Below are 14,830 nucleotides of genomic sequence, written 5' to 3' on the forward strand. Positions count from 1 at the left end.
TCTGTTGCTGGATCAGCCAGAAACTGCCGGGTGAAGTGAGGTAATCTCACTCAGTTTTTCACCATTATATTTTTCTCTGTAACTGGATTGCTGGGAGGGCATCCAACATTGTATTCAGAACTACTGCTTAATAATATAAAACCCTTAGAGCTGCTGCACCGGTTTTCCTGCATTGGGTTTTTCCAGGGACTATTTTGTCCAAAAATAACGGTGTCCTATGTATCTTGTTCTTTGCTCAGTTTCTTGTTTCATGTAATCAAATTAAATTGGTGTAGGCTGCAGAAGTAATTTACTTTAGTATTATTCAGAAATGAATTGATAATGTATATTAAAATCAAGTAGAAGTAAATTCAGTTTTGCTGCAATAGTTCCTTGAGGATAGAAATTTTCACATTGGTAACATTATTGAGGATGCACGACATATCCGTAACTTTGTACAAAATCATACAAATGCCCTCACTATCTTCAAGGAGTACAATAATCTATCATTGTTGAAGATTGCGGATACACGATTTGCCTCTTCATTCATCATGTTGAAGAGGTTGAGGGAGGTTAAGGTCGCTCTTGGGGCCATGGTTATATCAGAGTTTTGGTCTTTTTGGAGAAAGACAGATCAAGTAGCCTTTAAAAGAGAAAAGGACACAATGTTAGATGATGCTTGGTGGGAGAGGGTAGATCTACTTATTCAAATCATGGACCCTATCATTTCTTTGCTTCGATTTGCAGATACAGACCAACCCATCCTAGGACAGGTTTATGAGGGATGGGATTCCATGATTGAATCTGTGAGGAGCATTATTCTACAAAGTGAGTGCCCTGAGTATGAGACATCACCATAGGCCTTCTTCACCACTATACATGATATTATTGTCAGCAGATGGGACAAGAATTGCACACCTTTACATTGTTTGGCTCACTCATTGAACCCAAAATGCTAGAGCCATGAGTGGTTGAATGGTGGACCTTCCCGCAGATTCCCTCCTCACATGAATGGTGAAATCTCACATGGGAGGAAAGATGCATTTAGGCGGGTTTTTCAGGATAGATCATCCCTTAATGAGGTGGAGGATGCCTTTGCAAAGTTTTCCACTGGCATTAGTCGATTTGCAGGGTATGATCTGATTAGAGAGGGGGGGCTAAGAAGCTCTATTCTTGGTGGTGAATCATGGGGCAACAAGCCCTCCTCTACAACAGTTAGCCGTGAGGCTCCTCTTTCAAGTGATTTCATCCTCTTGTTGCGAGAGGAATTGGAGCACATATGGGAATTTGTATAGTGTCAAGAAGAGCAGGCTTGAGCAGTCCAGGGCAGAGACAATGGTGTATGTGCACACCAACCTTTGTCTTATTTACAGGTAGAGGGATGAGTGGTTGAAGGGAAAGACAAAGATGTGGGATGTCTTTCCTGATGATATGGGTCTGGACAATAGTGTTGAGTTGGCATTGGCCAACTTGGATCTCAATGATCCAGTGCTAGAGCCTGTCAGATTTGATGATGGTGATACTGTAGAGGGGTCATCCTCCACACCAGCAGATGCATAGATGACTTTGGATACAGAGGAGGAGGATGCAGCAGAGGAGAGTAGTGGTGACCATGATGATCAGGACAACGATGCTGATTTTGATGATGACTATGACGATTGATGACTCACGAGTCACGAGTCATGAGCTACCTACTGCCTTGAGGCTTGTATACTTGTAGTTGTTTTGTATTTGCTATTTCTATTTGCCATTGGCATTGCACTACCTATGTAACACATTTTGATTTTGATGACTTAATGAGAAAACTACAATATCTTTATCTTACTATCTTGTCTTTCTCCTATTGGATCATTGATGAATTGAATATGTATTATGATTTATCATTTATGTCACAATTTTATTTGTATGCATAATGTTAATTTGTAAATCTTACATCTAGATGAAGATCTATGTTTGAAATCAATGAATTTGTATCATTAATGAGAATTTGTGTAAGAAATATCTAATTTTTAATAGACATATATATATATATATATATATATTTAAATATATATATATATTTAAATATATATATATATTTTAATAAAATAATATATAACGTATCTGAACGTGTCCTGTTTTGGGGGGTCAACATGTGCGTATCGGATACTCGAATCCCCGTATCTGTCGAATCCCGAATCCCCGTGTCAGGTGACTTAGCCGGTAAGGCATACAAAACTCCTTTAATCCTTGGCTAGAACCAGACTTTTTTCTAAAGAAATAAAAAGGGGACATTAAGGTTAAATACCTAAAATTCAACAAACTAGGCAAACTTTCTCTCTCTCTTCAATTATGATCATTCTAGGCTTCCCAAACTAGTTAAGCCTTTCAGTAGAATTCCATCAGTCCACAAGTTCATCAGCAAACTCTCTAATACCTTGTATAAGATGTCCTGTGAACACTCAAGACTCTTCCCTCTGAATCTTTACTCTAAAATTAAGGCTTTTACTCTTGTATTAAGAATTAAGATTTACACAGGCTTTTAAATCTCATAGCAGTTTTTCCCAATTTGCTTGGACAGTCTGTCCTTATTCACATATTACAGGCTTTTCCCCATGGATTGATATAGAGTCTAGACCCAGTCTGCTGGCCTGAGAACCATTGGGGTCCTCTAACCCACCTGTCATGAATTACAGATTTGTCTCTGACACACAAGCTCATTCTCGTGAAAATTACAACTAGTAAGTAGTAACCAAACATCATTACACTAGGCTTTAATTCATCCACGCATTCATTCTTATCAATCCAACAATAACATCATCTATGAAATTCAAACATATATATGCATATATTGATACTTCATGTAAGAGAAAATACACTTATCTGAATTGTTTTAAGCTTTGCTTGAAACTAAAGAAGGGAGAGCCATTCTCCACCCAACAATAGGCTCAGCTGCACTGTGATTTTCTTACAGCTGGCCACACCCGAGCTAGATTCGATGCCATGAGAAGTAGCCCCACTCAGTCATCAAAAAGGTAAATACAGGGTAGAGATATGAAGGCAACTTTCCATGTACATAAATCAAATTTTTGTCTATTAACCCACTGACCCAGGGCCCAATGCTACTCACAGGGTTGCCATATTTGTCTTGCACAGGACAAGGGGGTCCTTCTCTGCCCAGCAGTCTCTTGGTACCTCCCCTTTCCAGTGCTTGTTTTAACTCAAGCAAATCACCCAGAACACTCATGGCCCTCTCCAGCTCAGATTGAAGACTTCAGCTCTGATTTCTCTACCCAGAACAAAGGATTCACAGTTTCACACAGGTTGCCATTACTAAGAAGGTTTTCTGTAAACATTCTACTCTGAGTCACAATCTCAGAGTCCCTCACATGTCTGTGTCTCTTTTCACATGAGTTTTCTCTCTCAATCTTCACACACTCTTCTCTTTCTGTCTTCACATCCCCATCCTTTGCATGAGATTTGTGGTCTATAATCTGGACTGCATGGTCAATTCAGAAATCTCCGTAAGGGTACTTCACCCATACATCTGGAGCAGTTCTGTACCACTTCCATCCCTTTTCATAACTGCTGGCAGTCAGTAGTGCAGCTACCAATCTGATTTCTGGGGATAAGGGAAACTAGACATTTAACTCTGGGAAAGGTACTTTTGTTTACAAGGAATTTCCCAGCTCCCGCTCACGGCTTCCCCTCATGGCATCGAGATCTGTGTAGGCTTTTCCCTTCATTCAGAGATGTTGACAATATTTTCATTAAAAATAAAAATATAATAACATCAGCAAAGTTGTGACATAATATCCATGCTGGCATCTCCCAGAAATACAAGTAATAATAATAATAACAACAAGATGGGGTTCAAAATGGGGTGTTACAACTTGCATAGAAGAAACAATGTCATTGTGCACTACCTTTAGTGACTGGTTAGATGGCTTAAGGTGTCCTTTATAACAGGTTAGAGTCTACTCACACATATTTAGGATTGACTTAGAACATTTTGTTCCTAGAGACAATGCATTTTTAAACTTTGTGCTTGTACAGAGGAATGCGAGAATTTTATTTTCTAATGTTGTATTTACATGAGATGAAGGCAAGTGCCACTGTTTGTTATGGGAAGCAAGTCAACCAATTTCCACTCTCTCCAGATATGAAGATGAGATGTTTTTAGCTGGTCATGCATAGACAATACCTATTGGGTAGAGACAGACAGGGAATAAAGGAAGTCCACTTTATTACTTTCTTCTCCGCATCTCTCTTATTTCTTTTGTCTAGGCAGAAGCATATCTTTGACCTATATAATTTTCATAGATCAACAAGGCATTGGTTATCAACAAGGACTATCAAAGTGTAGATCCAAATTTCCCATTAACCCCCAAGGGGACCAGAGGATTACCCACCTCAGAGCTCCTACCCATTGCCACAGCACAAGGATTTCAACTTCCTTGGAGGGACTGCTAGTTTGAGTGGTGGAAGAAGCACTTCTGCTCAACCCAATGTTGCACGAAGCGCCACCCCTCCCATGGTTCCAAGCCTCGAAGCGCGTCCCGTACGGAAGCGCCTAGGAAGCTTGGTCGAAAGCGCGCTTCTGAATTTTGTGCTGCTTCCTGGAAATTCGGAAGCGTGGTACGGAAGCGCCGCTTCCAAAGCGCCGAAGCGCGCTTCATACGGCGCTTCGGGCGTCGGAAGCGTGGCGCTTCGGAGGAGGAAGCGTACACTTCCCATACGCTTCTGGAAAAGCGTTTAGAAAATCGTTTTTTTTTTCCATTTTTTTTTTAATTTTAGGTGAGTTTGCTTGTTGGGGGTGGGTCCACCTTGGGTTAGGGTGACGAATGAAGGCAAAAAAAAATATAAATATAGCAGATGCTCCCTCATGGTAATGTTAAATTCTTAAAGTAAAAGGATGAAAATGAAAAATAAAGGAGAATTGAAAAATAAAGGAGAATGTCACTTTTACTTAAATTTTTAACATTACCATGAAATGACTCAGGATGTTTGAGAGTGGTTCCAGCCTCATTGGACTTCATATGGAGAAAATAGAATTTCATATCCTATTCAAAATTCAGCAGACTTAACAGTTTTCAGGAATTCAGGATCAATGGGATTGTGGCATTTCATTAGATTATATCAAGTATGAAGGTATGCGATTAGCATTTAATCAAGAGCACCAAGCCCTATATGTACCCTAGTGTTGGTGGTGTTAATTGTTGAACTCCTTTGTCATGCAACACGCCCTTAGCAAAAAATTACCTTTCAATCAAGTCAAAATCATCGATCAAGCATGTTAAGCTTTTTCTACCATATTTTAAGTCTTGAATTAGGTAGTTTGATCAAAATTGGGCAATGTTGACTAATATCCTTAGACAATCGAGGTAGAGGCAAAGACTAGACAAGAGGAGAAGAATCTAGATTCTAGATGGTTGATGCATCTAGATGGTTGATGCTCGAATAATTAATCATTAATGTACAATGGATGTTATATCTATCTTGATTAATGCAAAAATATGCATGTTTTCATGTCTTCTACAATTAATTTGCTATTTGGGATGTTTGTTTTGAGTATAAATGCAAAAAAATATATAAATATATATATATATAGCAGACGCTTCCGCGGACGCTTCGCTTCCTAGATTTTTGGAAAATGACGCTTCCGCGTCCCCGCTTCCAAAAAACGCTTCCACGTTGCCCCTGCTTCGTGCAACATTGGCTCAACCTATAAAGCCCGTCCATTGTAGTGGGCACTTTGTTGAATAACATGGTTGGGTTGGTTTTGAGGGATTTTAACTGACTAGGATGGACAAGTCTCTTGATCTCCTACAGCTCTACAGTACTTGTATTTTCACTTTTTGTCAGCTATCATATGGTTAAATATATGTAGTACTGAGTACATTATATCTTGTGTTTGTAGTATATCTAGTGTGTTTAGCATAGCAATGAGTACCATTGCCTATTTGTGGAAATTAATTGAACCATTTCATCCCCCTTCACACATCAATCCACGACAAGAACATCATATGATACATGGACACCAGTCCAAATTTCAAGGCGAGAATTTCTTGACACAGTTCGGCAAGATCCGTCTTATCACCAATGGTTACATCAATGTATGGCAGAATGAATATCTCTGATGTACCTAATGTATTATTTATTCTTCTTTTCAGATATTTACAGTAAATTGTCGTCTTTTCCTGTGCTTTTATTGCAGTTGGGACACTTAATGCCATAAAGTTCATACTTATAGACTCCAGTTACCTTGGTGACCTGCAAGAGTTTCTGAGTTCTCAGGTAAGTCAGGATTCAAAACCTCAGTCCTGGACTCTCCCCTGAGGACATGGTCAAGCAGTGTATTTGCTCCTTTCTGGTTGATGGTGAACCACGGATGTGTTCATCTTCCTCCTTCACTTTTACCTTTGTTTCTGATGTGGTTTCTGGGGATTCCTCTTCCCTCTCTCAATGTGCACCTGCTTATGATGATGTGTAGCCCTTTATCATGTTATAAATATGCCTATGATTTTGGTTCTTTCATTCACTAGTTTAGCATATTTTGTTTCATTCTTCCTCTTTCCAGCTTCTAGGAGTTGATTTAGCACTCTCACAGTTTGTCACTACTGGATCGCAATTTTGAGTCCCATTGACCTATTTTTTAGGTCAGTTCTGGAGATTAATAAAAGTGTCTTATCTAGCTGGTTCAGACCATAGTTTTAAAATTCGGCCGATTCGAAACGGAAACGGCCGAGTTGATCCGTTTCATTGCCCAGAAATGTGACTCGGTGGAGGAAACGGTTCAGTAGGCCGAGTCAGCCATGACTCATGACTCGGCCGAGTCATGGCTGACTCGGCCAACTCGGCCGTTTCTGTATTGACTCGGCCGAGTCATAACCAGTGGCCTCTAATCCCATGAAAACAGCGATTTGACATTTTTTTAATGAAATTTTGAAGTGTTTGCTAATTGGTTTGGACTCCAATGTGTTTTATGAATTAGTTAAATGTTATTTGGAGTCCATTTCCCCCTCCCAAACCCTATTTAACACACTCAAATGCTCTCTACTATTGATATGCTATTCAAATTTCATGGTAATGTTAAATTCTTAAAGTAAAAGTGACATTCTCTTTAATCTTCATTTTCATCCTTTTACTTAAATTTTTAACATTACCATGAAATGACTCAGGATGTTTGAGAGTGGTTTCGGCCTCATTGGATTTCATATGGAGAAAGTAGAATTTTAGATTTCATTCAAAATCCAGCAGACTTATCAGTTTTTCAGGATTTCAGGATTGGAGGATTGCAATGTTTCCATCGAATTTGGTCATGTATTAGGGTATGGAACTTGTATTTAATCAAGAGCACCAATCCCTCTATGTACCTTGATGTTAGTGACATTGGTTGTCGAACTCCTCTAGGATTCGCTCCCACACCAGGAGCTTCTAAAATGTCGCTCCTGCTCCTGTTTTCGCTCTCGCTCCCCACTTTCGCTCCTGCTCCCAAGTAACACTGAGCCAGATGATGTTGGCAACTCTAGCAGTAGCCAGGGCCCAGTAGTACTGGTCACAAACTTTTGTTGTAGAGGCCATTTATAGCCTCCTTGGTTATGTGTTTTTGTTTTGATCTTTATATCATCATCGTGTATGTATTGGACAATGCACTGGGTGCCATTTTGATATAATGGATATATTCATGAGCCTACTTTGATCATATGTTGTCTTCTATTTATATTCTAATGCTGTGTGTTTGGAAACATGAATGAAAATCTTTAAAATTATGTGTTTTTATAAAAAATAAATATTTAATGTATTTTTTACAACGACCGAGTCATTGAAATCGAGCTGGCCGAGTCGATACCGAGTCGGAGTCGGAGTCGGAGTCGACCCTCGGCCGAGTCGGAGTTTTAAAACATTGGTTCAGACTTGTAAACACAAACTACTAGTCTTCATTAGTTGTGACCTTAAAGGTTAGTCACCTCTTTATCATTCTATTTAAAAGATACTTGTCGCTTTAATAATTGAAAATAGGTCTTTTGATATCTCAGCAAGTTAAATTTTCTTTTCTTATCTTACTTTCACCTTGCTTTTATTTTCTATCATGTCTTTGGGTTGTTGTTTGCATGTGCATATCTAAACAATTTCATGTATATATTGCACAATAGTAAGAGATTCCAGCTAAAAATTTATTTTTTCAGTACCAGAGCAGAATTCTGTGGCTTTTGGCACACATACAGCAGCTCTCTTTCTCATTCATGCAGTTGAGTTTTGCAGAGACGTTGACATGTGAATATTAAAACTTCATTTATGAATCCTCTAGATCTTGGTACCTTTTGCAGGTTTTGCTTATTCGAGAATTTTCATTTCATCAAGTTAATGCAAACATGCTTTGGCCAGGGGCATCTATATTTGCAGAGTGGTTGATTGAATATCAGTACCTCCTCAAAGGTCGTCGAATTATAGAGCTGGGAAGGTTTGGTCCATTACTTGGAGTTAATATGTACTTTAATTAAATCCATGTGGACACTGTGGAAAACACAGTATCCACTTTTCAATTATAATGCCATTTATCCCATAACTTTAATTACTTGAACAAGAGATGCCTTTTACTTATAAAATAGTGCTTGGCAATTATATTGCACAACAATCCTGTGAAGTTGGGGCTTTGGGTTTTGATTCATAGAATATATTTGGACTGATACCAAATTACTGTTTTAAGCTTTGGAATGTTAGTCTCCTCCCATGCAGGCACAAGACATTTGCGATTTAGGTCAAATGTATGATAGATATTGGTGGCTAAATAATAATGTGTCCATGAATCTACTGGAAATATTCTGTACTTGAGCAATTTCTTCTGGTCATCCCCCTCTGGTAATTTGTTTGGCTGGCCTACTATATTCAGACTCTGCAGAGTTGATGTCCTGGGTACTGCTATATCTTTCTATTTAGAAAATTAGATCCCTTAGAAAATCTGTTAGGAATGGACATGACCCTAAGGAAGTCTGTGCCTTCTCTCCTTCTCAAAGCTAGTTAGCATGTTACAAATAAGGTTATATGAATAAAGAAGAATTATAATGAAAATGATTTAAAGCAAAGTATGATAGAAACATCCTCTTTTAGAAGAAGCTGAATGTTAAGTTTATCTAATGGTGCCTATGTAAGGACTGTTATTAAAATGTAACAAGATGAACAGATTTCTTGTAAAATTCTATCAGATTAATTCTATCAAATTAAATGCAATTGCGTACCTGATTCTCCCATCTGATGTCGGTCCACGTTGCTCCGAGTTTTCTGGTTCCATTACCAAATCAACTGATTCCTCCCTGCCTATCTGGGATCAACCTCTGCGGTTCCCAGATCCAGAGGACTTCGAAATGGAAGTCCTCTGGCCCCTGTGCCCAAAACTCCAAGAACAGCTGAAGATTTTCCAATTTTCAGTTCCAAAATCGAGCCCCTGGCTCATCCCTCAAACAGATTTATTTTCTCCCCCGTTCTCTGTATCTTTTTCCCCCCTTTCTCATGCTCCTCTTCTGTCTTTATGTATCATTTCTTGGCGGTCACCGCTCCCTACATGGTGACACCTTACCTTGTAACGTGTAACTCTATCTGACCAAAACTACAAGAATATTGACGAGTATTAGTTTACCTTTAGGATTTTTTTATTAGTTTTCTTTAAATATCCTTAGTTTATAATATTTATTTTATTTTGATTTAAATTTCACATTTTAATAATTTATTAATTTAATATTATGGGATATATAAATACAGTGAGATTGCCCTCTCCCTTATGGTCGAGCTTGCTTACGCATCCTCTACCGCCCTAGAGATTTCCCGGATATGAAGTGTCTTCTTCTTTACAATAATACAGATGGAAGTTCAGGAGGCTGGATGAGCTCTTTCTTGAACTCCCTTCCTTCCCAGGAACCAACCGGGGGTGAAGCTCTACTATTCCCGAAAGAAAGAAAGTGAGTTACCGGTGAAACTAATCAACTACTCTATTAAATATATAACCATATTTATAATTAACTTAAATTACACATTTATTTCTTTATAACCAAATTTACTTTATACTTTTAAATTTATATTATTAAAATTATTTAGGGTATTTTCGCCTTAATTATAACGCATTAAGCAATATATATGGTGATGGCTCAGGGTGTAACTTCTATCTGAAGCAATGTCGTGATATTCAATACTTATAGTTAATTTAGAATATATATAATAGTGCAATACATGCATATGTAGCTATCATATGCATGCATTGTATACATGCTAATATTCTTGTGCTCTTTATATTAAAGATGGGTCATTACATACACCCCTCCTTCAAAAAACTTCATCCCGAAGTTAGAGTTTTTATCGTATATCAATACTTATTTTAGCTATTAGTATATTCTTGTTAGGGTTGCGTATCGAGGTTAAATTCTTATTTAATGTGAGGACACTATAAAATTGGTGTTTTGAATACTTCTAGGTTTATAACTTTAATGGTCATGCCTTGCCCCAACCAGGTTCCCAAGCTATTCTAAAATCATCCTATCCTTCCTAATCTCTTCCGCTCCCATCCTATCCATCCTCTACTGGAGTATGCCATGGCGTCAGTTATACTGACCTAACCATTCATAAACTCTAAGGATGGCAGTGTCGACTATATCGACCTGATTTCCCAGTAGGCATCCGGCAGTCATCATCACATGTCTAGGGGAGTGTGACTCGCACAATCCTCCCATGACTCCAGGTTTTGGAGGATAAACGGTGGGCAACACCTCCACCCCTCCTAGTAGAATTAGGGTCAATACCCTATCATGGAATCTCATTGAGCTTCAATTGTTCTTGGAGTTTTGGGCACGGGGGCCAGAGGACTTCCATTTCGAAGTCCTCTGGATCTGGGAACCGCAGAGGTTGATCCCAGATAGGCAGGGAGGAATTGGTTGATTTGGTAATGGAACCAGAAAACTCGAAGCAACGTGGACCGACATCAGATGGGAGAATGAGGTACGCAATTGCATTTAATTTGATAGAATTAATCTGATAGAATTTTACAAGAAATCTGTTCATCTTGTTACATTTTAATAACAGTCCTTACAGCCTAAACCAATGCATTTCGAAGCTTACTGATAAATTTATCTGATATAAAGCTAATCTTAGTTTTACATAAGTTTCATATGGAGTTTTGTTTGTAAGAAGAAATGTAGAAAGTTTTAAATAGGAGGAAATGGATTACATCTGCAAAGTGCCTGGATCCTTCATTATCAAACGATGGTAAACTAAACATGATAGTGGATGGCATTTAAATGGGCTATCATCGAATAAGGCACCAAGGCAGTCCATTGAACAACCAAGATTTGCACAAGCAAAGAAGGGTTGAAAATTCCACTATAGAGAGGATCTCTTAAACTGACTGTATATGGAACGTGCTTGTTATTGCTCGGAGTGTCCCTAGAGGAAAAGTCTTAACCTTGCACAGGAGAAAGCTTAAGGATACTACTAGGCAAGTAACCCAGTCTCATAAGCTAATCTTAGTTTTACATATGTTTCATATGGAGTTTTGTTTGCAAGAAGAAATGTATAAATTAGTCTTAGATAGGAGCAAATGGATCACAATCTGCAAAGTGCCTGGATTCTCCATTATCAAACTGTAGTAAACTAAACATGATAGTTTGATGTCATTTAAATGTGCTATCATCAAATAAGGCAACAAGGCAGTCCATTGAACAACCAGGGTTTTCACACACAAAGAAGGGTTGAAATTCCACCATTATGAGAGAGGATCTCTTAAACTAAGTTACTAACTGTATATGGAACATGCTTGTTATCACTCAGATTCTCCCTAGAAGAAAAGCCCTAACCTTGCACAGGGGAAAACCTAAGGATACTACCAGGCAAACCGGCCACTGTCACCTTGGTGGCCTTGCCTCTCACTTCTAGCTCTATGGGATGGTGTGCTAGACCTAAGGGGAGAATCCTAAAGAGTCAAACTAGGTCAGGGTTGCATTAGAGACACAAAGACGAACAATGACCAGCTCAACCGGCCAACATGAAGCATATACACTGCTCTCCCAGCGCAAAAGCAAAGAAAACGGGTGGATGAAGGTATCAGAATGATCGCCTGGCTTGCTTAACCTGTACCACAACAAATCCTAAAAAATGCCACCAACCCAATTAGTTAAGCTCAGGAGACTAAGATATTGTTGCAATTATAACTAATTTCTTGGTGACAAATTGCTGATGTTATCAACCAAAGAAAATTGTATATGATTTTATATTGTGATTATGGTGACCAGAATTTTTTTTCCTCGGAAAAAATCATAACGTCCATTAGATAAATAGAATTACATGTTGCAAATGCACATAATGCATTAAAAAAGACAGAGCTGACATAAAAAGAAAGCCCTTCATGCTATTGTCCAGTTTTAAACTGAACTCAAAAAAGTGAGCAGACGCTCATCTCAGTCCATTACAGTCAATGAATCGTGAAACATATACAAATATAAATTGTTATCAAAATACATAAGGTAGACATCCAGGAAACATGACCAAAAACTGTATCTATCAAAAAGAGTCAGTCTTCAAGATCGCATCAAAAGGAAAGAGACAAAGCAGGTATAACCACCCATCAAGTGTAGAGGATCTATCTAGCTGTGAAGGATGGGTGAACGATGGTGACCAGAAATGTACGAAAGCATTCATGCATTATTTCATTATTTCAATGATAATATTTTGTTCAATAATTACTATGCAAATCAAAACATATACATCAATGACCATGCATCTGGAAGCAAGGTTAACCACTTTGCGAGGGAATGACCATTATCTGTCACCATAAAAATGTTAAGCATAAACTGTGAACAAGGTCGCATGCTTATACCCAAACAATAGAAAAATGGTGCGACATGTCCAATCGTGGAATATCAATACTCAGGATTTCAGATTATTATCATTAATTCTGAACTGAATTTGTGTTCATTGAAAAATACTATCCAATCTCCCGTATGAGAAGTTTACAGATGAAAGAGAAGTACCCAAAGTGAATAATGTACTAGCTCTCTTTATTCTTTAACCAATTGGAATTAAGGAGACTCCCTCCTATAGAATGGAACTCTTCATTCTTTACATTGATTTACAAAACGTGGGCTCAAAACCATGGGCTTAAAAACCATGGGCTTAAAAACCATGAGTTGAATACAACTTTAAAATTTCCACCATTTTAATGATCATCAAGGGGGTTTTACAAATAAACAATTTTAGATTCCCTTTGAATAAGGGTTACAATACAAATCATGGACCAATGAGGTCCCTTTACTTTAATTATGGATCAAAATATTTCACGTGCAACTTGAAACCATGACAATGTTTGAAATTCACAATCTTCTTTAATGCTTGCCATTGATTGGAGTTGGAATGCCCAATGAATTTGCTGATGCGGCGATCTTTCAATTGAAATGGTTATCAATAGTCCCTCATGGTGCTTAGGTGATGCAAACACTAGCAAATCCTCCCGACACTTCATAAACAAATCAATTTGTTGAACGGCCTAAGTCTACCATAATGCACAATCATAAACCTTTACATGCGAAATCAGAACCGAGGACAAAGTGTGTTTCTTAGAAGGCTAAGCTAGGGTATGCTATGTGGTATTTATGGTACGCGATGAAAAGGGAAAACCTTCACGACATGACCCTCAAGCCATTAGAAAAGTTGGGCCTTTTATTTATGTCTTAAGCTAGGATTTCAATCAGTGGCCTTTGAAGAGGGACGATAAAGTATTGAGGAGTTGTTCCTTGGCATCATTTAATATACCCTAATTTAATTTAGGTATTTGATTCATTGAACATTTCCCTTTTATTTTGATGTTCTATAGACAAGCCAATGACTAGGGGAGAGCCACATTATGAGGTGGCACCTTACTCAATATTTATATGTTTGATATAGCTCTTCACCTCTTTTTCCTCTTTAGATATTCTTTAGACAAGTTGGGCATTCTTCAAGTTCATTCAGGCTTTTGAGAATTCATGCCTTATTTCATGTATAAACCTTTTGTAGATGATATTGAGATGCCAAGAATGAAGGGGGCTGGTCCTTTTTCATGAATGAAATGAAGGTGAAGGGAATTAAATGGTAAGTGTTATGTATGAGGGGATATGGAAGCACTACCCTAGGAAGTCACCCAATAGTACACCTAGATCGTGGGAAATGATTCACTTTATAAAGTAAACTATGTGCAATCATAGTATGGTGAGACAAAAACAACAAATTAAGCAATATGAAATGTGACAAGTCTCGTTGAGGCAAGCATCACCATAATCACCTAAGAACCACAATACTATCCAATTGTATGCAATCTTTAGTTGTTAGTCCTTTCTTTGCCATTAGAGTTAAGTCATTAAATGCACCATGGTTGAGCTCGCTGGAGTGGTTGACGGAGAAAACGAGTTGGCTTGCCGAATGGATGAAAGCCAAGCTAGATGGAGAGAAACTTCTGCATTTTAGAATCACACGCCTTAGGAGTACTTCATGTAGTTACCCCTTGGGGGGTAACATCTGGCTCTTATTTGGGGACATGCACTCTATGCTAGAGTGTATGAAAACTCTAGAATCTCCTCCTTATGTGTGATCTGCTTATCATCCAATTCAAGGACAACATGAGAGGGGGTGCTCTACCACCCCAATGAAAGTTGTTTTGTGGAAATCAAAATTTCTCTTAAGTCTAAATCATGAAAAAAACATGAAAATACGATCAATAATTGAATCCAATGCAAAATTCAACATGCATTAGGTAATCAATTAGGCAATGCATGGAATAAAGCGCTCAAATGACTAAGTCGATGCAATCGAACAAACCAACAAATAACTACATTAATGCTTCAGAAGCTTATTTATG

At 38.2% G+C, this 14,830-nt stretch overlaps 1 protein-coding gene across 1 annotated transcript in view; it reads left to right on the forward strand.

Moving 5' to 3' along the window:
* LOC149182652 (S-adenosyl-L-methionine-dependent methyltransferases superfamily protein) overlaps positions 1-14,830 on the forward strand; it is a 189,974-nt gene that overhangs the window by 58,535 nt on the left and 116,609 nt on the right. The window contains exon 3 of the mRNA XM_089416922.1: positions 8,289-8,422. Within this exon, the coding sequence (XP_089273048.1) occupies positions 8,289-8,422 (134 nt within the window). The remainder of the gene's footprint in view (positions 1-8,288; positions 8,423-14,830) is intronic.

This window comes from Pinus tabuliformis, chromosome 3_2 (assembly GCF_031772625.1).
Source record: "Pinus tabuliformis cultivar Carrire ecotype Pingquan chromosome 3_2, CPIR1, whole genome shotgun sequence".
In the NCBI taxonomy this organism is placed as follows: domain Eukaryota; kingdom Viridiplantae; phylum Streptophyta; class Pinopsida; order Pinales; family Pinaceae; genus Pinus; species Pinus tabuliformis.